The sequence below is a fragment of the Gekko japonicus genome, unplaced genomic scaffold (genome assembly GCF_001447785.1).
Source record: "Gekko japonicus isolate JY-2015 unplaced genomic scaffold, Gekko_japonicus_V1.1 scaffold2151, whole genome shotgun sequence".
Classification (NCBI taxonomy): domain Eukaryota; kingdom Metazoa; phylum Chordata; class Lepidosauria; order Squamata; family Gekkonidae; genus Gekko; species Gekko japonicus.
Window position 1 is genome coordinate 160,051 of NW_015169848.1, and position 13,034 is coordinate 173,084.

The following is a 13,034-nucleotide window of genomic DNA, read 5'->3' on the forward strand; positions in this document are numbered from 1 at the left end:
GTGACAACTAGTCCTTTTGTAGGAAAAAGGCACAATGACGCAAGAAAAAGGGAATTATGTATGGAATTAGTTTCCTGTAAAATGTGTATGTGACACACATCTCCAGCCATGTTCACTTCACAAGAGACTAAACCAGGAAATAATCTTTATGAATAATGGTAACATTTTGGGGGCACTTTTGGCACCATCTCTGTTGCTCTGGACACACATGAACCATAGTATAAATCTTGGGTTTGCCTCAGTCGCTATGCAGATGTTCTCAAATGTAAGGGCTGATTCTTGACATTTTGGGGGTTGAAGTAGATCCAATCCTAGGTCTCACAACCGGTTTAAGTTCTGGGTCTGAGTCGGCTCTTTTCTTGCCTCTCCTGGTCTCCGTCTTGGCGATTTCTTTCCAATTCACAGATTCGCAAAATAAAGCACTCTTCTAGATGATAAGATTTAGTCCTCCATGCCTCTCTGTTTACGCTTTCCAAAGACCCTTAGAAATATATTAAAAAAGCAAATTTAGTTGAAGTCCTCCTCAAAATGTCGGGCGCAACTTCTCTATGGTAATTTCATGTAGAGTAGGTCAGATTGGTATTTTGCAGGCCCTTCCTTCCGCATAAAACTCACTTCCGGTCCGGCACCTTTAAAAGTTCCACTGTCTTCCTTTCGCTAATGCCCGTCTAGGAATTCAACTTCCTGGATGTTTCACACGGACCTCTTTCTTTGTGACACCAGCCTGCTCTTCCCACGCTATTGTTCGTGAGTTTCGATTTTACAGTTGCGCACACGGCTCCATCTTCACCACAGGAATGTTAAACAATAAGCGTTTTTACAGTTTTTAAAGGCTTCAATCAACTTTTTTCTCTCCGGAATCGGATTTCTGGGATTTACTATTCATTTTCCGCTCAACCGCTTAATTCAAATTGACTCCAAACTCAGTTCAGGTAAGCGGCACGTTTTTGTTATCTAGCACGTTCAAAACGGGTTTCGCATTGTTTCTTTTAACTCACAGTTGTTGTCCTTCTTCAAAGAGGTCGGCTGACGAAGAATTTATGCCGGTAATCCGGCTCGATCGGCCACTATAGAGTTGCTTGGCACTTGCCTTCTTCGTGGGAGGAGGTCAAAGCCCAATTCAGCTTCTTCCGAAGCTGGATTACGCCAACCTCACACTCCCTCTAGGGCGCTGCTGCCTGCTTGTCCCCCCCCCTCGCTGGGGAGTGATGCGTTGGGCTGTGTATTGCCCAAACTGTCGAAAGTGGCCGTCGCTCGCTTCGCACGATCGCGAAACGCTTCAGTCCTCCATCTTAGCCAGACCGGAAGCCCCAAGATGGATGGAACTTTCATGGGAGGACTCGGCATGTGGATTGTGACCCTCGCTCCTCAGAAAGAGGTTCCAGACTATATGCAAAACACAAAGCCAACGTACAGGACAACACAACAGTTTGCTCAAACAAGTCAAATTCTGAATTGAACTGCTTATTTTTCAAATTATTTTGAAAGTTATATGGCTACTTTACACTGAACCAGCTTGTTATCTCAGAACTGCCTACTCTGACTAGCAGTAGTTCTCCAGGCTCTATTGAGATATATGTCAGAGTGTCTAAGGTAGCAAGCAGTTATTGTAGATGAGTTTGAAGGTTTTTTGTCATCTTCTGGGCATGGAGCAGGGGTCACTGGGGGGTGTGGGGGAGGGAGGTGTTTGTGAATTTCCAGCACTGTGCAGGGGGCAGGACTAGATGACCCTGGAGGTCCCTTCCAACTCTATGATCCTATGATTCTATGACTGTACAACAATAAAGTTTCCTGAGTATGTTCACCTCTGGAACTTGCTTTTGCCCAAGGCTCTCCAAAACTGGACGTTCCTCAAAACTCATCATATTTTTTAAAATCTCCCCTTTCTTCCAAAGAGCTCACGGCAAGTTTCACGGCTCTCCCTTCCTCCATTTCAGTCTAACACCACTCTCAAGGAAGGCTGAAAGGAAAAGAGACAGAGGTCTATTCTGCATTCTGATTTCCCTCGCTTGTGTGTACCTATTGCTTTGGGGAGGGGGGAGTCTTTTATGTATGTATTTTGCTCCCTCTAGTGGCCGATTGGATATTACATTACTGTATGTCCAGCATAGAAACCTGCCAGACATACAGTGTTGTAATATCAAATCGACCAGTAGGGGGAGCAAAACATGTGCAGAACAGGGGGGAAAACCCTCTGAAGCAATAGGAACACACAAGCAAGGAAAATGAGGATGTGAAACAGCCCAGACTGGTGGAAGTCATATGGCAAGCTTGATGGCTGAAGGGGGGGATATGAACTCAAGTCTCACTTTTCCTAGTCCGATACAAGCCAGTGTGGTGTAGTGCTTACAGTGTGGGACTGGGAAGAAGAAGAAGAGACTGGATTTATACCCTACCCTTCCCTACCTGAAGGAGTCCCAGAGCGGCTCACAATCTCCTTTCCCTTCCTCTCCCCACAACATCCCACAACAGACACTCTGTGAGGTAGGTAGGGCTGAGAGAGCTCTTTCGACAACTGCTCCTGAGAGAACAGCTCCAAAAGAACTTGTAACTGACCCAAGGTCACACCAGCAGCTGCGGGGGAGTGGGGAATCAAACCCAGATTAGAGTCCGCTCTCCTAACCACTACACCAAACTGGATCGCTGGGATCTGGGAGTCCCCATTTGAAATCCCCACTCTGCCATCGGCGTTTGCTTGGCGACCTTGGGCAATCACACACTCTCCACTTAACCTACCTCACAGGGTTGTCGTGAGGACACAAAGGAGGGGAGGAGAAATATTTAAGCCGCTTGTACTATAGTGGCACACGTTTTATGCTATTTTATCAATAATAATTTTCATAAACATAAACTGTGTTTAAAAAACAAAGGCGATGCTCGCCCTGTAGGAGAGAGCCTAAAATTCACAGGACAGTGCACGCAGGGGTGGAAGAGGCAGTGCGATGTCAGAACTGAGCACAGGACACTTTGGTTTCGTTGCCGCTGATGAACTGACCAAGCAGCCTCCTCCGCTCCTTCAGCGGAGGCTCTTCCCAACGTGCATCGCGTACTGACCTGATGGTCGAAGACTAGCTTGGGGCCTCCGTCCGCCGCAGTGTCTTCGCTCAGCAGCATCCACGTGTTCGTGTCGATGTCGTAGCGGTAGAAGTCGCTCTTCAGGGACTTGCTGTTCCTCACGGAGGAATCCAGGTAACGGCCCAGCGTGTAGATCTGCCTCCGCTGGATGTCGATGCACATCTTGTGACAAGACCTGGCGCTGGGCCCGTTCTGCATTTTGGGGGGGGAAGGGAAGAGGAAGGTGCACTGTTATAGCTGGTGCCAAAAGCAAAGCCATGCCTAAAAGAATGATCAAGAAGACCACCGTGTGAACACATGGATCGGCCTTCTACTGAATCAGACCCTTGGTCCATCGAGGTCAGCATTGTCTACTCAGACAGGCAGCGGCTCTCCAAGGTCTTTGGTCTTTCCCATCACCTACGACCTGATCCTTTTAACTGGAGATGCCGGGGATTGAACCTGGTACCTTCTGCATGCCAAGCAGATGCTCTACCACTGAGCCGTGGCCCCTCTCAATCCAGGACCAATTTGCTGGAACGGTTTATGAGTCACGCTTCACCTAAGAGTAGGACTGCCAACTCCAGGGTGGGAAATCCCTGAAGGTTTGGGGGCGGAGCCTGGAGAGGGCGGAGTTTGGGGAGGGGAGGGAGCTTAGCAGGGATGTGACGTCATAGGATCCACCCTCTGCAGCTGCCATTTTCTCCAGGGGAATCCATACATTGTGTTTTTTATGTTACTTGTGTGTGTGTTTTTTTTAAATCTACACCACCTCAACCGGGGCTTTGAAGAGGCGGCAGAGAAATATTCTAAATAAATAAATCTCTCGGTGCAGCAGTCCCCATCCATTTTGCGCCTGTGGACACCTCTGGAATTCTGACAGCCACAGCCAAGAAATGGTGGTGGAAGAAGAAGAAGAAGAGGAGGAGGAGGAAGAGGAAGAAGAGATTAGATTTCTACCTCACCCTTCACATAAAATTCCATATACAAATACAATTAAACCCTTTCATAAAACAGCCATGAACGACTCAGAATTATTAATTATACATAAAGTGCTGCAACAATCTCTCCTTATATATAATTCCATTTTCGAGTGGCAAGGTTCTATGCGGCCCAAAATCAGTTGGCTGCCTGAACTGCCGCTCAGAAGGCGCTGGCTGCGTTGGCTGCCTGGGTTGTGGAGTCCCGCCCACAGAAGCGGCAGCCAGCCTCACCGGTTCAGTGTGCTCGGAGCTGATGGAAGGGCCGGACGGGACTCTCCGCAGGGCTGGGGGTGGCTGGGGCCTCCTTCCCTCCGGCTCACGTGCAGTGGTGGGGAGGGGGATCCTCGCTTTGGTCCTCTCCCACGGCCCCCTCCATCCCTCATGCGCCCCATACATGGAGCGAGGACCCAGCGAGCAGCGGCCGGTTCCCCCCTCACACCGCTGTCATCCCAGCCGCTCACCTCTCCTCCCCGGCTCCGGCCACTCGAACTGCCTCCACCTCACATGCCAGCTCCGTTGCCCGCCTTGCGCTGTTTACAATGGCTGCAAGTCAGAGCGGGGCAGCGGGGAGGGAGGAGGGTGGAAAAGCTGCACAGCCAGAGTCAGGGTTGGGGGGGGTTACCACCGAGGTGGAGGAGAGGGCCGTCCACGGTGGTCTGGCCATGGCGCTCAAGGGGGATGGGACGGGACGGCGACTGCTGCAGGCCAGAGCACCCTCCCAGGCCCTCTTTCTAGAGCTCGTTGCATTTCTTTCTGCAACGAGCCTTATTACTAGTGAACTAAAAAAGCGCTGGAACAGTAGATTTCCGAGTAACAGTGCTGTTGAGGTGATAGTACAGTCATGTCGGTATCCTCAACCGATTCTCAATCTTCAGATATATGTGCCAACTTCTGTGGAGCAAAACACCAGTGGGATAGTACCTTAAATGTCTGTAGCCTTAACGATTATATAGTAGACTTAAAAGGGAGATGACCTCCAAACACTGTCCCAGTAGTTTGGTGTTCAATCTTTGTCACCCTGACTGCTTTCTAAAAACACTTAGCAGGCGCCAGGAAGGGGGCTAGCGGGTGCCACGTTGGGAACCCCTGGCCTGGAGATTAGTTATAACTCTGGGAGAAATACAACCCCACCTGGAGTTTGCCGACCCTGCCCAATAGCCCCCTTATCTCCTAGAGAAAGGAATTCATCTTTCCGGGCTCGACATTCAAATCTGTCTCCATTAGCAACGCTGTCGAATAGCCACAATTGTGAACCGTGTAAAAGGAACAGCAAATTTCTTGTGCCCTCTGGTACCCTCCGCTCCACCGTGCGGGGACCAGTAAATCCATTCCTGTTCACTTGTTAAAAACCACAGTATTCAGTCAAATGTATGTGCACAAAAGCACTCCGGGGCATGGGGAAGGGGCGGAGGCTTTGGCAGGGCCTCGGCTCTGAGTCACCAAAACCAGATACCGTTTTTAACAAATGCGGAAAGATTCACTGGGAGCGGGAAGTCAAGTGCTGAAGATGAGCCGCCCCTTAGTCACGCTGGCGCGATGTTCTGGTCTCTCTACCAACATTCTACAGAAAACTCTGCCCCCCCCTTCCTGCAATTTATTTGACAGCCTCTTTTAAGCGGCTTCGCTTCTGGTTACTCTGAACCCATGCTGGCAACGGAGCGGACATTTTGTCAACCGTCTGATGAGGATGAGTGAACTGAGCGTTCCAAAGAAACAGGCCGAGCATGGAACATCTGGGAATGGGACGGTCTGACGATGATGCGTTCGATAATCACGGTGCACAAGAAAGGAGGTCTTTTCTGCCTTTCTCAAAATACGAGGAATCGTGGGCATGCAATGAAATTAATGAGGAGTAGGCTTACAACAGATAAAAGGAAGTACTTCTTCACCCGAAGAGTCATTAACCCGTGGGATTCACTGCCACAGGGAGTGGTGGCGACTATGAGTATAGACAGCTTCAAGAGGGGATTGAAGAAACATCTGGAGCAGAGGTCCATCAGTGGCTATTAGCCACAAGGTATAGCTGGAGCACTCTGTCTGGGGCAGTGATGCTCTGCCTTCTTGGTGCTTGGGGGGCAACTGCAAGATGGCTTCTGGAGTTCTGGCCCTGCTGGTGGACCTCCTGATGGCATCTGGGTTTTGGCCACGGTGTGACACAGAGTGTTGGACTGGATGGGCCATTGGCCTGATCCAGCATGGCTTCTCTTATGTTCTTATGTCTGGGGCAGTGGTGATCTGTGTTCTTGGTGCTTGGGGCCCCACAGTGGGAGGGCTTCTGGAGTTCTGACCCCGCTGGTGGACCTCCTGATTGCCCCTGGGTTTTGGCTGCTGTGTGACACAGAGTGTTGGACTGGATGGGCCATTGGCCTGATCCAACATGGCTTCTCTTATGCTCTTAAGTCTGGGGGCAGTGATGCTCTGTATTCTTGGGCCTTGGGGGGCAACAGTGACTGGGTTTCTGGAGTTCTGGCCACACTGGTGGACCTCCTGATGGCACCTGGGTTTTGGCCACTGTGTGACACAGAGTGTTGGACTGGAGGGGCCACTGGCCTGATCCAACATGTTCTTAAGATGGCCGCTGAACAGAATGGTGCTGCCAAGAAACGTCTGGTGAAACCAGCACCAATCTACAGCTTGGGGAGATCTTGCCCCACGTTTGCTGGCCGGCTGCCAAATCATACGGACTGCCCTAAAGCAAATCCCAGGAGAGCCTCGGGTGGTATCTTTTGGTCATGCAAGATTAGATTGGAAACGTACTGTGGGGCAGATAAATGGAGAAAGCATGTCCACAGATCGCCAGCACCCTACAGAAAAGGTTTTGCTGTACGGTGAAGAGAAAGTATAGTTTTCCAGCAGTGGCAGAACAGCAAGGAAGCCCCGTTAACAAGGCCAATCTTAGCTCCCTCATCCAGTCTAAGATTTATTTACAAAAATACACCGTGGAGAGAACGGATTGCTCAAGGTCAAATACCACTAAAGTGCTACTTAAAGGCATATGTCTCAGACATAATAAATGAGAAAATCATGCGTGGAGGTTAAACTGTAAACCTTTTCGCATGATCCACATATACTTATTGCTTATTAAAGCACAAAGGCTATGAAACAAATGCACAAGTACAAAGACACCTTCCTAAAGCAAGACCAGTAAATGGGCTGCATACAGTCCTTGAGAACACTGTAATCTCCTTTGCTGTTTCTTCGTTTCCAAACTAATGCTCCATGTGGGAGTATGATAAGGCATGTAATACATGTAAACAGAAGAAGGAGGAGGAGGAGGAGGAGATTGGATTTATACCCCGCCCTTCACTACCCAAAGGTGTGTCAGAGCGGCTTACAAACGCCTTTCCCTTCCCCTCCCCACAACAGACATCCTGTGAGGTAGGTGGGGCTGAGAGAGCTCTTGACCGAAACTGCTCTTTTTCAAGAACAGCTCTTATCAGAACTACGGCTTGGCCAAGGTCATCCGGCCAGGTGCAAGTGGAGGAGTGGGGAATCAAACCCGGTTCTCCCAGATTAGAGTCCGCGCACTTAACCACTACACCAAACTGGCTCTCCAGGAAGGAGGAGGAGGAGGAGATTGGATTCATACCCCACCCTTCACTACCCGAAGGAGTCTCAGGTGGCTGACAAACTCCTTTCCCTTCCCCTCCCCACAACAAACACCCTGTGAGGTAGGTGGAGCTGGGAGAGCTCTCTTGAGAACTGCTCTTGAGAGAAGAAGAGATTGGATTTATACCCCGCCCTTCACTACCCAAAGGAGTCTCAGAGCGGCTGACAATCTCCTTTCCCGGTGAGGTAGGCGGGGCTCAGAGAGCTCTTTCCAGAACTGTCCTTGAGAGAACAGCTTTGCCAGTGCTACGGCTTGCCCAAGGTCATCCAGCCAGGTGCAAGTGGAGGAGTGGGGAATCAAACCCGGTTCTCCCAGATTAGAGTCTGCACATTTATTTTATTTATTTATTTATTTAACTTTCAACTTGCTACCCCCCCAAACCCCCCCCCGGGGGTCTCTGGGCGGCTACCGTTCTGAAGAAGCAGTAGAATCGAAACTCTCTCGGCCGACGAGAGACATCAGCCTGTTTTCTCAGCTGCCCTTCAGACCGGAAAGTTTGGAAACGAAGAAACAGCAAAGGAGATTACAGGGTTTTCAAGGACTGTATACAGCCCATTTACTGGTCTTGCTTTAGGAAGGTGTCTTTGAACTTGTGCCTTTGTGCTTTAATAAGCAATAAGTATATGTGGATCATGCGAAAAGGTTTACAGTTTAACCTCCACGCATGATTTTCTCATTTATTATGTTTGAGACATATGCCTTTAAGTAGCACTTTAGTGGTATTTGACCTTGAGCAATCCGTTCTCTCCACGGTGTATTTTGTTGTCTTCACTGTACTTAGTATCTTCGTGGTCCCGTTGTATTTAGTAGTAAGATTTATTTACTTCCGTTACCGCTGGGCTTTCTGGTTGCCCAAGAACACTTAACGCCACGTTCAAACTGTTCGCCTTTTAGGTGTCCCGGTATTTTTGGCTCTCGATGCGAGCAGTCGATTCATGCAAAAAAGCTACATCTGGAAGCCCGCAGGCAGAAGTGTGACGGCGCCTCCTGATGCAACGTGACTAAATGTTTTTAAGCCTGCAAGGGACAGAGAACGTTCGCCCGAATACACATAATTTTCTGCAGAAAGGATGACTCAAGTTTCTTTACTAAGGAGGGCAGATTGCGGTGGTTTTTAATACCAAAAGCGGGAACCTTCGCGTTTCCTCGCGTGTTAATGAGCGTTACTCAATAGCAGATGTGGATTTCCTCTTTCTGGAACAGCCGGTACCGTGCCTTAAGGGGATGGGAATCTCTTGCTGACGGGCCGAGTGTACTGGGGGAATAGTAACCCTAATTTGCTAGACGGGTTCAGAGGGAAGTCGTGTTGGTCTCCAGCAGAACCGCTAGAACCAACTCCAGGAGCATCTTAGAGAACACGAAGATTTCCCGTGGGAATGTGAGCTTTTGAGCGTCAAAGCTCCCTTGCATTCTGAACGAGACTCGATTCTAGCTAATATGCTAGATTTTTAAATGTTTCCTTTACTGGATATTTTCATCTTTTTAATATTCATTCGGCACACTACTGTACTCAGGTCATCTCACGACTGAAATAAAACAGTACTACAACTTTAAACTTTTGTTTAAAAAAAAATGACTCTTCTTCTGTAAAATGCTTGCAGTGAGGTCCCTGCACAACCTGATTGTCAGGGACAGATGAGCTGGTCAACCTGAGGACCTAAGAAGCGCCCTGCTGGATCAGACCAGTGGTCCATCTAGTCCAGCATCCTCAGGACATAACAAGAGCCCTGCTGGATCAGACCGGTGGCCCACCTAGTCCGGCATCCAAAGCACAAAAGAAGCACCCTGCTGGATGAGACCAGTGGTCCATCTAGTCCAGCATCCTAAGGACATAACAAGAGCCCTGCTCAAAGCACAAAAGAAGCACCCTGCTGGATGAGACCAGTGGTCCATCTAGTCCAGCATCCTCAGGACATAACAAGAGCCCTGCTGGATCAGACCGGTGGCCCACCTAGTCCGGCATCCAAAGCACAAAAGAAGCACCCTGCTGGATGAGACCAGTGGTCCATCTAGTCCAGCATCCTCAGGACATAACAAGAGCCCTGCTGGATCAGACCGGTGGCCCACCTAGTCCGGCATCCAAAGCACAAAAGAAGCACCCTGCTGGATGAGACCAGTGGTCCATCTAGTCCAGCATCCTCAGGACATAACAAGAGCCCTGCTGGATCAGACCGGTGGCCCACCTAGTCCGGCATCCAAAGCACAAAAGAAGCACCCTGCTGGATGAGACCAGTGGTCCATCTAGTCCAGCATCCTCAGGACATAACAAGAGCCCTGCTGGATCAGACCGGTGGCCCACCTAGTCCGGCATCCAAAGCACAAAAGAAGCACCCTGCTGGATGAGACCAGTGGTCCATCTAGTCCAGCATCCTCAGGACATAACAAGAGCCCTGCTGGATCAGACCGGTGGCCCACCTAGTCCGGCATCCAAAGCACAAAAGAAGCACCCTGCTGGATGAGACCAGTGGTCCATCTAGTCCAGCATCCTCAGGACATAACAAGAGCCCTGCTGGATCAGACCGGTGGCCCACCTAGTCCGGCATCCAAAGCACAAAAGAAGCACCCTGCTGGATGAGACCAGTGGTCCATCTAGTCCAGCATCCTCAGGACATAACAAGAGCCCTGCTGGATCAGACCGGTGGCCCACCTAGTCCGGCATCCAAAGCACAAAAGAAGCACCCTGCTGGATGAGACCAGTGGTCCATCTAGTCCAGCATCCTCAGGACATAACAAGAGCCCTGCTGGATCAGACCGGTGGCCCACCTAGTCCGGCATCCAAAGCACAAAAGAAGCACCCTGCTGGATGAGACCAGTGGTCCATCTAGTCCAGCATCCTCAGGACATAACAAGAGCCCTGCTGGATCAGACCGGTGGCCCACCTAGTCCGGCATCCAAAGCACAAAAGAAGCACCCTGCTGGATGAGACCAGTGGTCCATCTAGTCCAGCATCCTCAGGACATAACAAGAGCCCTGCTGGATCAGACCGGTGGCCCACCTAGTCCGGCATCCAAAGCACAAAAGAAGCACCCTGCTGGATGAGACCAGTGGTCCATCTAGTCCAGCATCCTCAGGACATAACAAGAGCCCTGCTGGATCAGACCAGTGGTCCATCCAGTCCAGCATCCTAAGAACACCAGAAGAGCCCTGCTGAATCAGACCAGTGGCCCATCTATTCCAGCATCCTAAGAACATAAAAACATTTGCCAGACACCAGGAAATGTGCTGACAGATGTCATGGTGCTTAAACAGAAGAGCCTGTTTAAGCCAGTTTTGAGGTTTTCTTATCCACAAGGCAATGGCAGGTGCTAGTTCCAACCCCAGATTCTCTCCCTTCATGCGAGTGCATTGAATGAACAATAAACATGGAACACAAGTGCTGACCTTTCCAGGAAAAAAATCCACATGGTTTTCCATTCTGAACAACATTTCCACATTTACTCTTTCCTGAAATAATCATTCCAAAGAACTCCCACAGGAGTCTTTTGGCAGAACTGACCCCAGAAATGTCTATTCATAACTCCTGCAATATACTTTGGTGAAGCTAAGACTGCAACTATGAAAGAGCCAACCTCAAAGCTAGAAAAAGATTAAACAGGACGTGCTGCATGTTTCTTTCTGCTTTTGACTGGCCATCAAGCTCAAAAACAACAAATATAGAGTGTCTTGTTCATTTACTATTTTTAAAGAGTTTTATGCTATGCACTAGATGGCACCAAAATTTTTACAGACTGAGCAACTAACTTCAAAAGTTTTTAAAAACTGCTGTCAAAGGCTTTCACAGCCAGAGTTCATTAGTTGTCGTAGATTTTCTGGGCTTGAGAAACCTGTATCAGGGTCAAGAAGCAACAGTTAGAACCAGATATGGAACAAATGATTGGTTTAGCATACGAAAAGGAGTACGACAAGGATGTCACCTTGCTTATTTAATATATATGCAGAGTACATCATGCGAAATGCTGGCCTGGATGAATCACAAGCAGGAATTAGGATTGCTGGGAAAAAGATCAACAACCTCAGATATGCAGACGATACCACTCTAATGGCAGAAAGTGAAGAGGACCTAAAGAGCCTCTTGCTCAGGGTAAAAGAGGAGAGCGCAAAAGTGGGCTTGAAGCTCAACATAAAAAAAAAACTAAGATCATGGCATCCGGCCCCATCACTCCTTGGCAAATAGAAGGGGAAGTCGTGGAAGCGGTGACAAACTTCATGTTCCTGGGATCCCAGATCACCGCAGACTGTGACAGCAGCCATGAAATTAAAAGACGCCTGCTCCTTGGGAGGAAAGCGATGGCGACCCTAAACAGCATGATCAAAAGTAGAGACATCACCCTGCCAACAAAAGTCCGCATGGTCAAAGCAATGGTATTCCCAGTAGTCATGTATGGCTGCGAGAGTTGGACTATAAGGAAGGCCGAGCGCCGAAGAATAGATTCTTTTGAACTATGGTGCTGGAGAAGACTCTTGAGAGTCCCTTGGACTGCAAAAAGATCAAATCAGTCAATCCTAAAAGAAATCAACCCTGACTGTTCCCTGGAAGGCCAGATAATGAAAATGAAGCTCAAATACTTTGGCCACCAAATGAGAAGGGAGCACTCACTAGAGAAGACCCTGATGCTGGGAAAGATTGAAGGCCAAAGAAGACGGGGATGGCAAAGGATGAGATGGTTAGACAATGTCATCGATGCAACGAACATTCGACTGTGCGACTGAACAACAACATGGCCGTGGTCTTGGCATTGTAGGACCTGACATTTCGCCAGCAGCTGTGACTGGCATCCCCCGACTGAGAGATTTTGCCCTTGCAACAGTGGTGAGATAAGAGTCAATGGCACATGTCTGCCTTCCTTGTTTTTTCTACAATGAAATTCGTACTGCCTTTATCTCCCTGTTACTTGAGCTCTGTCCTGACACCTCCAACACTGGGATCATTAACACACTTCTCTCTGATGTGAGTATAGCGACCACCCGGACAGTTGCTAAAGTCTGCTCCCAAGCTATCAAATTGCGTTCTATATATGCTTCCCAACTTAATGTGGAAGATAGTCACTGATTGTATTTTATATCTATATTGTTATGTAGTTAGGTTAGAAATTGCTGCATTTGTATTAGTATTAGTTTTAATTACTTTTATACACCTTTATATTTGTATTTCTAAATGTTTATATATTTTACCAAGCTGTGGTCATTCCTTTTCTTACTTATTTGTATTCTGGTCATGGTCTGTAAATAAAGTAAAATAAAATGAGTGCCTGGCGTCCTCAGAGGTGTAACACAGAAAGAGGGAGTACTCTCTGTGTCAAGGTGAGAAGAAAAATGGTAGGCAGGTAATTTATATCTACTCAGGAAGGTTGGGTAGGGTGAGACATACAGGACCTGAAAATCTACAA

At 48.6% G+C, this 13,034-nt stretch overlaps 1 protein-coding gene across 1 annotated transcript in view; it reads right to left on the reverse strand.

Moving 5' to 3' along the window:
• MKLN1 (muskelin 1) overlaps window positions 1-13,034 on the reverse strand; it is a 213,215-nt gene that overhangs the window by 61,159 nt on the left and 139,022 nt on the right. The window contains exon 10 of the mRNA XM_015417348.1: window positions 3,055-3,267. Coding sequence (XP_015272834.1) covers window positions 3,055-3,267 — 213 coding nt within the window. The remainder of the gene's footprint in view (window positions 1-3,054; window positions 3,268-13,034) is intronic.